The sequence below is a fragment of the Leucoraja erinacea genome, chromosome 18 (assembly GCF_028641065.1).
Source record: "Leucoraja erinacea ecotype New England chromosome 18, Leri_hhj_1, whole genome shotgun sequence".
Classification (NCBI taxonomy): Eukaryota; Metazoa; Chordata; class Chondrichthyes; order Rajiformes; family Rajidae; genus Leucoraja; species Leucoraja erinaceus.
The window spans coordinates 32,059,367-32,076,426 of record NC_073394.1 but is presented as its reverse complement, the minus strand read 5'-3'; the positions used below and the strand labels follow the sequence as shown (position 1 = coordinate 32,076,426).

General features: G+C 41.4%; 1 protein-coding gene across 1 annotated transcript in view; it reads right to left on the bottom strand.

The window, feature by feature from the left end:
• Nucleotides 1-539: 539 nt before the first annotated feature.
• The window catches only part of prdm11 (PR domain containing 11), a 73,007-nt gene continuing 56,486 nt past the window's right edge, over nt 540-17,060 (bottom strand). Inside the window, exons 8-10 of the mRNA XM_055649743.1 lie at nt 14,224-15,725; nt 7,559-7,781; nt 540-2,489 (exon numbers count right to left, since the gene is read on the bottom strand). Coding sequence (XP_055505718.1) covers nt 2,353-2,489; nt 7,559-7,781; nt 14,224-15,725 — 1,862 coding nt within the window. The 3' untranslated portion in view covers nt 540-2,352. The remainder of the gene's footprint in view (nt 2,490-7,558; nt 7,782-14,223; nt 15,726-17,060) is intronic.

Here is a 17,060-nt window from a genome sequence, read left to right as displayed (position 1 = left end):
CCTAGCTGAGGCCTCGAGTACGCGGAGACCACTCTCGAGCATAAAGGAGAGTTCCGAAGACCTCCTTCGACCTCGTGTCGACCATGCTACGAGTACGAGTCGAGGGCAAACTCGCCAGAACTCACGGATTAAGTCGCCCAAGTGGGACAGGCCCTTAAAGCATAAATTTTGAAAGTATATAGTAGACATAGTAGAACATGTCTGAATTTAAACATTGAGGGATTTGATTTGCTTTATTTTCAAAATTTTGGGGAAACTGATTGAGAGAAACTACGACCATGAAATAGAGTGTCAAGTATATTAAATCCCATTGTTCAGGATTAATGTTCAAAAATACATCCAATACATATTAGAAATTTGGAACATCCTTCTAAAAATGAATGTTTATCTCGTCATTGCTAATTTGAAATATAAGTGTAATAGATTTTCATTATTGAATGTCAATTGCTAATTTGATAAAGAAGAGTAAAGATATTTGTTATCTAAATGCATTACAGGGTATAAATGCATAGTTAGTACAAGTAGTTAGATCACAGATCACCTAAGCCTGAGGGACTAAATAGCTTTGTTTTCTGATCCAATGAAGGCAAGTTCAAAGAAGTCACATTTACTAAGTAGTATGCATAAAAAATAATCAGGCTTATCTTTGTGACTATTTGTAATATTTTGAGCATGTATATGGTAAAATAAGTCTCTTCCCTGTAGCAGACTATTCCAATTTTAAGGAGGGTTTCCCACTGTTTCCTCTCACCAACATTAACTTTTTTATCTTCTTGTTAAAGCTAAGCGCCTTGATATGTTTTCCCAGTTATTGATTTCTACTCTAACCATGTAGGTGGAATTAAATGACTTATTTTACCAAGTTATTATTTACCTAAATAGAAGGCAGATGATGCATCTATTTGTGCAAATCAAAGTATATCATTTGCTCATAAACCTTTAATTTAATTACCACAACAAATAAAAACGGGTTATCATCCTCAAGTAGTAAAAAAAAACAACTTTATTTTTCTTCTGTTCAGCTTCGTGCTTCAAATAATCATTGTGACCTCTTTACATCAGTGAGCTTCTACTTCATCGCAGATGATTAACTATAGAAAGAAGGGTCAAGTACAATTGAAAGTTGGATTTCACAATGTTACCCACCCCCAACAATGTCTGGAATCAGAAGATGGTGTGGAGTAGTTCAAGTTCACATGTCCATTCTAACAAATGGAATTCAGAAATGCAGACTAAGAGGCTACAAAATGAACAAATGTATAAACACATGACAGAAAAAAATTTGTGTTACCAGTAAAATTTCTATATCATCTCGAGATACATTCAATATTTCAGAGGTTAATGTGTTGAATTACTACTTGGCTTGCAGCAGCAACACTTTCTGCCAGCAGAAAACAAATGTTCTGCCAGAAGCCAGCAATTTAAATGCATTAATAATGCACAATGAGTAAATCATGCTCACTTCAGTGACCATGTTTCCCAGCTTTTGGTTAAGTGCAATCAATAAGAAGCATATCCAGCAGCAAACTATGAAAATCAAGTGTATCCCTATTATGCTTTATCATTTACTGCGATATGCCGCACCTAACATTTTCTGGGGATGGTGCAAAGGCCGAGACAATCTGAATGCTCTTACAGATAACATGATCTTCAAATTTACCACATATCTAATGCTCAAGTAATCAGTTACTAAGACAGTTTTTGGCCAGAACTACTACAAATGAAATGGTGGGAAAAATTCGGGTTAGAATCACAAACGTGCTGCTAATAATATCATTGTCATTTCTAGTTAGTAACCATTTGTGTAACATCTCGTTGAGTAAGGCTCTCTTCCTCAGAAGTAATTTCATCACCCAATATGAGTCAAATTGCACAAATAAAGAACAAATTTCCATACACTTTATTTTGTAGTAGTAATCTCATCAGCTGTTTTGTAGTATATGTACTGAATGAATAAATTAAATAAATATACACTGCTTTGTCATGGTGGTGGGTATCAGGACAAATGGATTAGCAGATTAATTTGAAGCCAATTAGACAATAGGCAATAGGTGCAGGAGTAGGCCATTTGGCCCTTCGAGCCAGCACCGCCATTCAATGTGATCATGGTTGATCATTTATTCAAATAATTATATTATGATGGGAACAAACTGAAATGGATTGACATTTCAGGTTGTCATTTCCTGGTAGAATCAATTGATTTGGGGTTGTTTGACATTATTGATGTGGACAATACAAACATTTCCTCCTTTTTTGGTGAGCGTGCACATCCATCAACACCAGCTTCCATCTTCTCTCCTTCTTCAGTATTAGCCCCATGATTTCCACTGTGCAACCCACACAAAACTTCTGCTATTTGGGAGCATCTTCAGGTTTGTCCCGGACTCCCAAAATGTAACGAATCTTTTTTCTGCTGTCACTGCATTTGCTGTTTACCATGGCATAAAATGCCTTGTCCGTCACGTATGCAAACTTCAGCTGGACATATGCTGCAAAATACAAAATGAACAAACATTAGTTTGATGGATAATCTAAAATAGGATTAATTAAACAAGACACTTCAGTCTTAACATTGTATCGAGAATGGATCCAGGCATCCCAAGAACTGGACTAAGTATGAACAAAGTTGTATTACATAATCTTCATATTTGATCTATCCAGGCATTATAGGGAAGCAAGGATGTCATAGATGGGGTTAAAATATATCCAAAGCTTCCACTGTACACTCACCACGATAACTTCCCAGAGTTTTTGGTTTGCAAAGTTAAAAAATAAAATTTTAGTAAACCATTCAAACAATTCTGAAATAATACACGATTTCCTTGAAATTGGATTGAACCAACATTTATCATCTGAAACATCATTGTGTTGCATACTAGTGCCAAATTGGGTGCTCCTCAAAAAAACAAGTGTGTGATTATGTTAAATGTGCAAAAAATGAGTTTCACAGTTCAACATAGCTCCTGACACTCAACTGCACAGCAAATAGAGTAGGGCATGCTCTCTATGGCAGGAGAGCAATAACACAGGCTGTACAGCTGAAACAGAGGAGAGGGAGGGGTAAAAGCTTTGTACACGCCAGATTATGTCTTACTACCTTGATCGTTTTTTTGAGGAGATGATGAAGTTGATCGATGAGGGCAGGGCTATGGATGTTACCTACAAACATTTTTAGAAGGCATTGACAAAGTCCACTCCAAAACCAGCAACCCTATCCTAATGCACAGCACTGCTCTAGAGGAGGTAGCAACATTCACATACCTAGGCAGTGTTGTGGACATCACCGGAGGGGCAGAGGCAGACATAAAAAGTAGAATCAATAAGGCTAGGGTGGTGTTTAACATGCTCAGGAAGATCTGGAGCTCAAAACACATCTCAATCAACGCCAAAATATGCATCTTTAACTCAAATGTGAAACAGGTGACGCTGTATAGATCAGAGACATGGAAAACAACAAAACACACTACAAACTGGCTGCAAACATTTATTAGCACCTGCCTTAGGAGAATACTCCACATCAGGGGAAAAGAACAAGTCAGGAGCCCATTGACTTACAAATTTGAAGGAGAAAATGGAGTTAGATTGGACACACCCTCAGAAACCTGCCACAAACATCACCCGGCAAGCCCTGAAATGGAACCCCCAAGGAAAAAGGAAAAGAGGTCGCTCCAGGAACAGGTGATGAGGTGCCCAGGCAGAAATGTCTGAGAGTGGGCTCAACTGGGGAGATCTCGAAAGAACTGCCAACAACCGAGTGAGGTGGAGGACATTTGTCAATGGCTTATGCGCCCTAGAGGAGCAAAGGGCTTAAGAAGATTTGACAAAGTCCCCCATGGTGCGCTGATCCAGAAGATTAAGATGTAGGGATTAATAGCGGCTTATTTGTAGGGATTCAGAACTGATTTACCAATAAAAAACAGAGGATTGTGGTGACAGGTCAACATTCAGGCTGGAGGTCTGTCACCAGTGGAGTTCTGCAGGGAACTGTTGTTTGTGATATACATATAAATGACTTGGATGTAAATGTAATGTAAATGGATAAATAATGTAAATGTAATCTAAATGGGCTGGTAAGTAAGTTTGCTGTAGGCAAAGCATCTCAGCATATTCTAACGATAATGTTTACAATTGAGTAGTGCAAAGGGAATGCAGGGATTACAAAATGTTGTTTGTGGTATGTGCTGAATTTCATTAAGTCCCCATTCATGAGGTTGTTTGCATCTTGGTGGTCTCTATGCCCGCGAGGAGAATTGTTATCTGCAGCCTGGTGAGGCACTTCACTTGAGGGCTCATCTCCCCTTTTCCTATTTTCCTACCTTTTCTTCATTCCTTCAGCCTAACTGGAGATGAGAGACATTTTTATTTGACTACATTTAACTGCTTCAACCCAGTGAAGGAGATAAAGAGAATAGATTGCCCTTGGTGCAGTGCGGTGCGAGCGGAGGATGGTGTAGATGTGGAATAAATAAGAGATTGTGCATGTGGGTGTCTGTGTGCGTACGCAGCAATGAATGCACGTATGTACACGTGTACGAATGTGTGTACGTATATACGCACATGACATGAAGCAAGCGTGTGTGTGTGTGTGTGTGTATATATATATTTAATATTTTTAATAGTGTTCTGCTCACCTCTTCGTATCTTGCAAGGTCATGCAATAGCTTGACACATTTCACCTTTGAGCAGGGGTTGTTATTCCTGACAATGCAAATAACTTTCTGCAAGACTTTAAAGGACTTTAAACCTAATGTATTTCAGATATGAATACATTCTCTGCTGTTTAACACAGAACAGTACAGCACAGGAACAAGCCCTTCAGTACCCAATGTTTGGGCCGAACAAGATGCGAAGATTAACTCTTACCTGCCTACACATAATCCATATCTCTCGATTCCCTGCGTGTCCATCTGCCTATCTAAAAGTCTCTTAAATGCCACTATTATAACTGCCTCCTCCACCACGCCTGTTTCCAACGGGAACGGTGACGGACGCACCACACATCTCTGTCGTCCAGTTTCTGTGGACTTCAACCGCTGGAAGTATAGGATTTCGGTGTGTGTGCTTTATCATAATTCCTTACAATGCTATATACGACAGTGATCGCAACTTCTACTGAAGTGTGGATGGCCGTTGGCTCACTAGAAGCTCATTCGCCCTTTGGCAGGTCTTGTTTTTTGTCCTGCTGAGGGTCCACAGCCCCCTCCTCACCTGGCAAACCAGGTGGGGGAGACGGTTTTGTCGCCGACTATCCGACCATGGAGCAGGCAGCACGGGATTACATGGTACCCGTGGCGGGGGGAACTTACCCCGACCTTAAATGTACTGCAGTAAATAAAAGATAGGTGGCCTTAAGAGGCTGTGCAACCCAAGCTAATTAGAATTGTACAGGTCTTTGATCAGACCATTCATGTGCTGTTTGTGTCTCTTGAGGAAATATAAACTTCCTTTCATTGGAGATTTACAATATTCCTGGCATGAAGCAGATTCCCAATGAGGAGAGTTTTAAGTTGGTTGGCCCTTTATTTGCAGAAGTTTATAATAATGAAAGGTGAATGAAAAGTGATCTCATTTAAACATACAAGTTGCTGACTGGGATTCACAGAGTAGATGCTGAAGGAGTGGTTCCTTTTCCTGGAGAGTTTAGAACATGGAGATGTAGACAAGATTCAGAATAGAGATGTGGTAACATTTCTGCGTGGTTTGTAAATCATTACACTTCTCCACTCCATAGGCTGCAGTTACCTAGTCATTGTATATATTTATGGTAGGATTCATATCTTTTTGGATACTACATGATTCAAGGAAATCATTATTGGTATATTATTTATTATTGTGGCACAGTGATGCAACTGGTAGAGCTGCTGCCTCACAGCGCCAGAGATCCGGGTTTGATCCTCAGGTGTTGTCTATCTGGAGTTTACACGTTCTCCCACTGACCACGTAGGTTTCCTCCGGATGCTCTAATTTCCTCCCACATCCCAAAGACGCGTGGGTTTGTACGTTGATTGGTATCTGAAAATTATCCCTAGTGTGTAGGGAGTGGATGTGAGAGTGGGATAACATAGAACTAGTGTGAATGTGAAATCTATGGTCGGCATGGACTTGATGGGCTGAAGGGCCCGTTTTCCTGCTATATCTCTAAGCCTAAAACTAATTGTCACGTGTATGGAGGTGCAGTGAAAAGTTTTGTTTGTGTGCTAGCCATTCAAATAATATTATACATCAATCAATCAAATCATACACAAGTAAACGGGTAGTACAAATAGAAAAAAAGACCAGTGTGCAATATAGTGCTATCACATTATAGTGTTACAATTACACAAAAAGTGCAGATAAAATAAGTGCAAGGTCAGCACTGAGATAGGTTGGAAGATTGGGACGACACCCTATCTTATGGAAGGACCATTCAGTAGTTTGATAACAAGTTGGGCTGAGGATCAAACTATTTTCAGATGGAATTGATATGGAACAACAGTCTTGACAGAGCACATTGTTCTATTTCATATGTTTTAAAATCCTGCTCCAATTAATTGGACCTTTTTTTGTAAAACCCAAGTCACAGAATCATCAATCCAAATCCTTTCACTAAATTAAAATCAATAACTTGTGGGAAAGTTCTTGAGTTCAACTGAATCACTTGAATTCTTGACTCACTTATCCATTATGTTCAATTGTCATTTGATTAAAAAAAAAACGTTTGTAATTCAAACTACTCAAAACTGAGGGCACGTATATGTAAACTATATCAATAACATTTTGCGAGCCTGGAATGAGAATTTCACACATAATATTTATGAAGATACTGAAATCCTACTGTTAAATGTTTCATCCATTGTTACTTTTCTTACTCTTACTGAGGGTAAATACAATTTTCCACTTCCTGTGGCATGTATTATTACATTATGGTGACACACAATGACATTATTTAAAGTAGAAGAAGTCAGAAAATGCTGTTGGGGCAGGTAAGAATCTTGGAATCTCTGGGACTTTGAGGTCCTGCTCTAAGGTTTCACTGCAGGACTTCATCATTTTCTTATTCCATTATTTACAATCCCTGCCATAACATGCAGTAGGAGACCAGAGACAGCAACTGGGAAAGATTATGGCTTCAAAGGTGGAGTTGAAGTCTATCAATCAGAAAGGCATGTTCCGTTGATCATGAAGAAAGGCAGCAGTATAAATCAGGTTCTCAAATGACTGTAATCCTCCTGCTGCTGTAAAAATGGTGGTCAGTGCATAAGTTGCTTTTTGGAGATGTATTCTGCAAATTATCCCATTCATTATGGGCATAATGGTCTACATTGAAAGGCCAGAAATATAATACCAGTACCAAATGTTGAACTAACACCAAGCCATTTTAACGTATTCAATTTTATTTTTAAATGGATGGGCAAAGATCAGCAGATGTGCTTTCTAGAAATACCTTTTCAATTTTTGGGACCAAATATTAGACAGCTAAATACACTGAAAATGTCTCTTAGCTGCTTCATTTATTCCTTGTGGCTTCAATATACAAATGACCATGATTAAAATTTGAAGTGAATGAGGTGTAGTGTACCTTTGATTGCATCCAGAACATCGGGATCAAGAGCTGGTCTGGACATGTTGAACCCACTGTTTTTCCCTTTGCCTCGAGCACAATGTGAAGCCAGGTGTTGCTCAGTGTAAAAGTATTCCAGCAGAGCTCTTGTAAGTTTGCTTGGGTCACTCCTCTCAGCAGGACTGATGAAATTTAAATTAAGGCAACTGACTGATATCCCAGGGCCAGACTGTGCACCTTCCTTGTAATACAAGCAATAAGAAAAATTATAGTATTTAAAAGCCAAAACATATACTTATTCACAGAATTCTGAGTAATAGAGAGATACAATCTAATAAAATTGCCCACCATCAACCACCCATTTACCCCGATCCTATAATAATCCCATGTTATGTTATAGCAATTAGAAAGTTTGAGCATTTTTAACTCAATATGGAATCCTTTAATTATTTTGCCTACTATTTAAATCTAACTATTTGCGACCTGCTTTACACAGGTTTTTAAGTCCTTCTCCTCTTTCCTCCTTGAGCCACACCTTCCAAAAAAAGTATCATACAAAATATATGGTCCCATAGGCACCATGCATCCATCTCCTTCTTGGTACCTTGCTTAAAAGAACATTATTCACATATGGCCCAAGAGGCTCCCATCAACTTGCTTCAGCAATAAATGCCCAACAAAATCATTAGTGTCCACTTGTGGTAATATACTGGGAGGTACACAGTGTCCTCCATAATGTTTGGGACAAAGACCCATCATTTATTTATTTCCCTCTGTACTCCACAATTTGAGATTTGTAATAGAAAAACTTCTTTGGTGCTTTAAAAGTATGTTTGTGAGCATTGTCTTGTTGTAGAATAAAAATGTATAAAAATGGCCTTTAATAAAATCTGGCAATGTGCACTTTAACCACATGTGATCTTTTTCTATTACACATCTCAAATTGTGGAGTACAGAGGCAAATAATAAATGATGGGTCTTTGTCCCAAACATTAGAAACTTTCTAATTTGGCTCTTTTTTCTATTTTTCACAAGCGTATGCCTTTGATATAGTGTTGGTCTATTTCTTGCAACCATGGCAATCCATGTGGCAATTTTAGCAGCAAATCCGGTGTCCCAGCTGAAAATCATCTACTAAAGTCCCAAAACTGAAACTTATTAGTTAACATGCCTTGGTAGAATATTAACGGTACAATCATTTTGTAATAGTTATTTCCTCTGCAGACAATGCAACATTCATTTGAATTTAATATGGCTTGATATTTTAAAGTGAAAGCTTTTAAAATACTTTCCAATAATGTTCAAGAGACCCAGATCTACTATATCTAAGGTATTTCAATCATAGAATCAAAAAGTACAAAAGACATCCAATTTCATCATAAAGTTGTCTGTTCTTTTGGAGAGATAGAATCACGTAGCACCAAAATAATTCCTTTGGCTCAACTCATCCATGCGGACCAAGATATCCCATCTAAGCTAGTCCCATTTGCCAGAGCCTGACCCATATTACTCTAAACGTTTCCTATCCATGCACCTGTCCAAATGTTTTTTTAATCTGTTCAGTGCCACCCCCCGAGTATACTCGGGTCATGGCCAATAGTGAAAAAAAAAACTTGGCAGTAAACAGGTTCAATGTTGTTATTGTACCTGGCTCAGCTACTTCTCCTGATAATTCGTTCCATATATCAACTACCCTCTGTGTGGAAAAGTTGACCCTCAGGTCCCTATTAAATCCTTCCCATCTCATCATAAATCTATCTCCTCTAGTGCTTGTTTCGACCTACTATTGTCCACATGACTTTATACACCTCTATAAGATCATGCTGCTGCCTTCTAATACTCCAAGGAATAAAGTCCTAACCTGCCGAACCCCTTCTTATAACTCATGCCCTTGAGTCCTGGCATCTTGCTCGTAAATCTGCTCTGTACTCTTTCCAGATTAAAGGCACCTTTCTTAAAGCAAGGTGACCAAAATTGATCATAATACTCCAAGAGCAGACTCACCAAAATCTTGTATAACTGTGAAATAATGTCCCAATTTCTACCCTCAATTCCGTGACTGATGAAGGCCAGCCTGCGAAAAGACTTCTTCACCACCCTATCTGCCTGCAACATCACTTTCAGGGAACTATACACTTGCTCTCACAGATACCTCTGCTCTGCAACACTCCCAAAGCTCTCTCGTTCACTGTGAAGGCCCTGCCATGATTGGACTTCCCAAAATACAACAACTCACACTGATCTAAATTAACCATTCCTAGTCCAAGCTGATCAAGATTCCTTTGTAAATATTGATAACCATTTTCAGTCTACGCTCCAACCTCGTTTAGTGCCATCTGCAAATTTACATTTCCATCTAACTTGTTGCGATAGATGACAAAGAGCAATGGGCCCAGCACTGATCCCCGAGGCACACCACTAGTTAAAGGTCTTGATTATGAAAAATAACTTTCCACCACCACTCACTTTATTTCTTTATCCAATCATTAAGCAAATTCTGTATCCAGTTAGCTAGCTCTCCCTGGATCTCAAGCGATCTGACATTGAGGTTAAGGAGCCATTAGGAGGTAGTGGCCATAATATGGTCAGGTTTAATCTACAATTGGAGAGGAAGAAGGGTAAATCAGAGATGTCAGTGTTACAGTTGAATAAAGGGGACTATGGAGACATGAGGGAGGAGCTGGCCAAAGTTGACTGGAAAGATACCCTAGGAGGGATGACAGTGGAACAACAATGGCAGGTATTTCTGGGAATAATACAGAAGGTGCAGGGTCAGTTCATTCCAAAGAGGAAGAAAGATTCCAAGGGGAGTAAGGGGCGACCGTGAATGACAAGGGACGTCAGGGACAGTATAAAAATAAAAGAAAAGACGTACGACGTAGCAAAGATGAGAGGGAAGCCAGAGGATTGGGTAATGTTTAAAGAACAACAGAAAATAACTAAAAAGGCAATACGGGGAGAAAAGATGAGGTACGAAGGTAAGCTAGCCAAGAATATAAAGCAGGATAGTAGCTTCTTTAGGTATGTAAAGAGGAAAAAATTAGTTAAGACCAAAGTTGGACTCTTGAAGACTGAAAAAGGTGAATTTATTATGTGGAACACGGAAATGGTAGATGAGTTGAACAGGTACATTGGATCCGTCTTCACTAAGGAGGACACAAACAATCTATACTAGTGGCCAGAGGATCTGGGGTGACAGAGGAACTGAAGGAAATCCACATTAGGCAGGAAATGGTGTTGGGTAGACTGATGGGACTGAAGGCTGAAAAATCCCCAGGGCCTGATGGTCTGCATCCCAGGGTACTTAAGGAAGTGGCTCTAGAAATCGTGAATGCATTGGTGATAATTTTCCAATGTTCTATAGATTCAGGATCAGTTCCTGTGGATTGGAGGGTAGCTAATGTTATCCCACTTTTTAAGAAAGAGAGAGAAAACAAGGATTTATAAACGAGTTAGCCTGACATCCGTGGTGGGGAAGATGCTGGAGTCAATTATAAAAGATGAAATACCTGTAGTGGCACATTTGGATAGCAAACAGGATCGGTCCGAGTCAGCATGGATTTACAAAGGGGAAATCTTGCATGACTAATCTTCTGGAATTTTTTGAGGGTACAGGTGCACAACCTTTTATCCGGTGTTCCAGAAACCGAAAAGCTCCGAAAACCGGCCATTTTTTCCAGATGTCGTCTGCGCACCAAAGCTCGCGTTTGGCGCCAAACTTGACCCAAAACGACCCACGGTCAACCCAGGTCTGTACTACTGTAGCGGCTGCCTCCTCCCTGGAGACCGGGAGACGCTTAAACATCTGTAAATCATTGCTTAACAAACCTAAATGTTAGTCAGTTAGTTTGGAGGGCTTTTATGTGAAGGGGGGTGAAGGGGTAAACTTTAATTCTTAGTCCCCTACCTGGTCGGAGAGGCGGGGAGCGGTCAATGCCTTACCGGGCCGCTGTGCAGTAAGCTCCGCAGCGCTGTGGCCGGTCTGGCCGCGGGCGGCGCCAGTTGTAGCTCCGATCCCGGCAACTCTACCCCTGGCTGCGAGGCGCTCCAAATCCAGCGCGGCCCGCGGCCGGACGCCCCAGCTCCGCAAATGTCGGGAGTCGGCGGCGTCGCAGCGGCAAGCTCCGGAGCGCTGTGGCCGCCGACACACAACATCGCGGAGCGTCGCTGGATTTGGAGCCGCGCAGCCAGGGGGTAGAGTTGCCGGGGTTGGAGCTCCAACCGGCGCCGCCCGCGGCCGGACGGAGCCCCCAGCTCCGCGGCTCCAAATCCAGCGACGCTCCGCGAATGTTGGAAGAAGGCGGCCACAGCGTTCCGGAGCTTGCCGCACGGCGACCCGGTAAGGCATTGCTCGCTCCCCGCTGGTATCCCAGCGCTGCGACCAAAGATCCTATAGCGGAGCTCCTCTAGGATCTTTGGCTGCGACGCCGCCGACTCCCGACATTCTCGGAGCTGGGACGTCCGGCCGCGGGCCGCGCTGGATTTGGAGCGCCTCGCAGCCAGGGGTAGAGTTGCCGGGGTCGGAGCTACAACTGGCGCCGCCCGCGGCCGGATGGAGCCCCCAGCTCCGCGAGGTTGGGAGTCGCCGACCAGGTAGGTAGGGGACTAAGAATTAAAGTTTCCCCCTTCACCCCTACACCACCACCACCACATAAAATCCCTCCAAACTAACTGACTAACATTTATGCAATGATTCTCCCGGTCTCCGGGGAGGAGGCAGCTGCTCCAGACTTTTCAAGCCGCCCGCGCTACCTACCTAATCTACGCTAAAAATCTTCCATTCTGAAATCCGAAAATGTCCGAAATCCGACAAGTGTCTCTGGTCCCAAGGCTTTCGGATAAAAGGTTGTGCACCTGTATAACTAGGAACATGGACAACGGAGTGCCAGTGGATATAGTGTACCTGGACTTTCAGAAAGCATTTGATAAGGTCCCGCATAGGAGATTAGTGGGCAAAATTAGGGCACATGGTATTGGGGGTAGAGTACTGACATGGATAGAAAATTGGTTGGCAGACAGGAAACAAAGAGTAGGGATTAACGGGTTCAGAATGGCAGGCAGTGGCTAGTGGGGTGCCGCAAGGCTCGGTGCTGGGACTGCAGCTATTTACAATATACATCAATGATTTAGATGAAGGGATTCAAAGTAACTAGTAAATTTGCAGATGACACAAACCTGGGTGGCAGTTTGAACTGAGAGGAGGATGCTATGAGAATGCAGGGTGACTTCGACAGGTTGGGTGAGTGGGCAGATGCAGTTTAATGTGGATAAATGTGAGGTTATCCACTTTGGTAGAAAAAACAGGAAGGCAGATTACTGGATCTAAATGGTGTCAAGTTGGGAAAAGGGGAAGTACAACGGGATCTGGGGGTCCCTGTTCATCAGTCAATGAAAGTAAGCATGCAGGTACTGTAGGCAGTGAAGAAAGCGAATGGCATGTTGGCCTTTATAACAAGAGGTGTTGAGTAAAGGAGCAAAGAGGTCCTTCTGCAGTTGTATAGGGCGCTAGTGAGATCACACCTGGAGTATTGTGTGCAGTTTTGGTCCCCTAATTTGAGGAAGGACATTCTTGCTATTGAGGGAGTGCAGTGTAGGTTTACAAGGTTAATTCCTGGGATGGCAGGACTGTCATATGCTGAGAGAATGGAGTGGCTGGGCTTGTATACTCTGGAGTTTAGAAGGATGAGAGGATATCTTATTGAAACATATAAGATTATTAAGGGTTTGACATGCTAGAGGCAGGAAACGTGATCCAGTTGTTGGGGGAGTCCAAAACCAGGGGCCACAGTTTAAGAATGAGGGGTAAGCCATTTAGAACGGAGACAAGGAAACACATTTATTCACAGAGAGTTGTGAGTCTGTGGAATTCTCTGAGGGCGGTGGAGGCGGGTTCTCTGGATACTTTCAAGAGAGAGCTAGATAGGGCTCTTAAAGATAGCGCAGTCAGGGATATGGGGAGAAGGCAGGAACGGGGTACTGATTGGGGATGATCAGCCATGATTACATTAAATGGCGGTGTTGGCTCGAAGGGCCAAATGGCCTACTCCTGCATCTATTGTCTATTGCAAAACAGTCTACTATGCAGAGGTTTATAGAAGTCCATGTCCTGCACTCATCAGCATAAGCAATTTCTCCCAATCATGAAATGATCTCACAAATAAATAAACAATTCCTTTTTAAAAGTTATGATTAAATTTACTCCACTATTTTCTTATAATCTTAATAAGTTGCAGAGCAAAATATTTTTCATCGTCACCATTCCTAAGCCCACATTGACAGTGGTCCATTTGCAAATCACATTAAATTTATATCTCTGGTTACCATTCCTACAGTCGATAGAAACAGTTTTTCCATCTGAGCTCTGAAAACGCCTCCAATTTTAACACCTCTAATAAATTTCCTGTTCCCTTTTGCTGTTTGGAGGAAATAAATGATAGCTTCTAACACCTCTCTGCATAACCAAAGTCAGTCAGGTGGCCTTGATGTCTCTCACCAATTCACATGCATGTAAATACTGATTTTTCTTGAAAGACAATTTTATCTTTTGGGTTCACATGGTAATCACATATATGCCTCCTTGAAAACTTTCAAGTTGGTAAGCAGCAATTTTCATTTGATTCAGCCTCATTCAAGTAAAACTAGCCAATGTAAAGAATCTTTTTGTATCAAATGATGGTTCTTACCGATGGCTGATTTTGCCGCATACGTTTACGAGCAGCTACTGCTTTCAGATTACGACAAATATCTTTGAAAGTTGAAGGCTGCAACCTGTGTTGGAGATGTGGTGGGTCCTGCATTGAAGGGCATTGGTACTGTGGAAGCTGATGCTGTGGTTGTGATGGTGGCGGTGGTGCTGGTAGTGGCAATGGCTGTAGATTTTCTTGCTGCCATAAAAATGTCTTCTGGTTAGGTTGTGGTTGCTGGGATTGTGGCAATTGCTGTGGGGATGACTGCAGATTTTGTGATGATTGGTGAGGTGATTGTTGCTGGAGATGTGGTAACTGCTCTGCCGGCTGCTGCTGGAGATGTGGTAACTGTGGTGCCGGCTGCTGCTGGCGATGTGGTAACTGTTGCACCGGCTGTTGCTGGAGATGTGGTAACTGCTGTGGTGGCTGTTGCTGCAGATGTGGTAACTGCTGTGCCGGCTGTTGCTGCAGATGTGGTAACTGTTCCACCGGCTGCTGCTGCAGATGTGGTAACTGCTGTGCCGGCTGCTGCTGGAGATGTGGTAACTGTTGTGCCGGCTGCTGCTGGAGATGTGGTAACTGCTGTACCGGCTGCTGCTGGAGATGTGGTAACTGCTGTGCCGGCTGCTGCTGGAGATGTGGTAACTGTTGCACCGGCTGTTGCTGGAGATGTGGTAACTGCTGTGGTGGCTGTTGCTGCAGATGTGGTAACTGTTCCACCGGCTGCTGCTGGAGATGTGGTAACTGCTGTGCTGGCTGTTGCTGCAGATGTAGTAACTGTTCCACCGGCTGCTGCTGGAGATGTGGTAACTGCTGTGCCGGCTGCTGCTGGAGATGTGGTAACTGCTGTGCCGGCTGTTGCTGCAGATGTAGTAACTGTTCCACCGGCTGCTGCTGGAGATGTGGTAACTGCTGTGCTGGCTGTTGCTGCAGATGTAGCAACTTTTGTGCCGGCTGCTGCTGGAGATGTGGTAACTGTTGTGCCGGCTGCTGCTGGAGATGTGGTAACTGCTGTGGTGACTGTTTATGGAGATGCGGTAATTGGTTTGGATCTAATGGATGATGTTCAACCACTAAATGTTGCTGGCACTGACTGTTATTTTGTGGCACCTCAAGGAATTGTTCTTTGAGTTTTATCTGCTGATATTGGTGTTTTGATTGCTCAGGGTAAAATTGTTCATCCACAATTTCATCACATTGTTCAACCTTAAGTTCTTGCTCAGAACACTTTTGTTGTGTCAGTTTAGGTTCTGGGCCCTGCTCAGTCACTGCTGGTTGTTGTTCTTGTGCATGTTGGGTTTCAAAAGGTTGTGGAAGGTGTAGCAGTGTTGGTGGATGATGAGGGTAGTAGTGTTGAACCTTATCCTTCACAGGTTGTTGTTTTTGGTCTGGTAGCACAGGTATCAAAGTGCTTATTTCTTCTGCTTCTGATTGCAAGAGGTGGAATCTGTAGTACTGGACAAGATTTTCCAGAAAGGCAAATGTAGCCATAGAAGGAACTTAAAAAAAAACATAGGTTAGCTGCATCTAATTCAATGAACAATTGTTTAAAAACTGCTGTCAAACTACGAGAAACAAAGCTTTTTAACAGTACATTGGTAACTTTTGTAAAGGTTACTTATTATTTATTAGAAAGTGTATTTCTGTAGTCAATTGCACAAGGTAGACAGTATCTTTTGTTGGAACACATAGGCTGTATTTACAAAGAAAAATCTTTCATTATAAAGATAAGGAACGAAAGCATGTAGACTTATTTTATTCATTTTTCAGGGACCAAATGCATTTTCTACCTTCCCAAAGCGTATGTCTTAAGTAAGGCAAAACATCTTTATTCAATGTGCATTTCAAGGCCATCTTTCTTGTGCACAATTCTTTCTAATTATATGGGAGTGGCCCAGACTAATACTATGTTTCTACTTTGAATCTACTGGCAGTACTAAGTAGTTCTATCAGGCTCTTTTAATTTCCAAATATTAAAAAATAATCATGATACTAAATTTATCAACCTCTTAATCGGGTAATGAAATGCAAAAAGTGGTCTAATGTATGGATTACTTACTGTGATCCACCTAGAGCAACACAAACAATTAACTAATTGTAAAACCAAATATCTTATTCTCAAAACTAAGTATTATTTACATATTTTCCAGCAAGATACTATTCAGGCTTCAGCGAGAAGTAACACATGGTGGCCAAAAGAAAGGCTTCAAATCTGTGGCAAAAAAGGGTCAGCACTTTATTGCTGTTTGAAAACTTGACATTACTGAATGCATCATGATAAACTGATTTCACTTTAGAGGTTTAATAAAAATAAAATAATTCCCATTTACACACATAGAAATATAATCCCTAAATAATATTATTCTTATAATCTGCATTCAGCTATCAATAGAAACAATCAATGTGCATGCAATCAAACCTCATAATGCCCAGATATATACAGAATCAGAAGGTAATAAAGAGAATTCCTGCATGAGATCTGGTAGGACTTTCTCACAGACAAAATATTATATTTGATACATGGGGAATTGCATTCTATTCAGACTGTCACCTTTACAAATCAGGTTCTCTCAATATTATAAATCCTGAAAGTATGTTTAGTTAGGCCTGTCACAAATCAGATGTAATTGTACAATAATACGTTTATTCTTTCTGCACTGTTCAAACATTTGAATTGAAATGATTAAATCTCAGAAAATGTCCTTGTGGCAATGGAAGCTGAATTTTAGATCATACATCAGCGTGGAAGAGCTACTTATTTATCCACATACAATATTTTGAAGTACGTTGAAGATCCTCATTATTTTTCAGAATTGGAGAAAGATACAAGAATG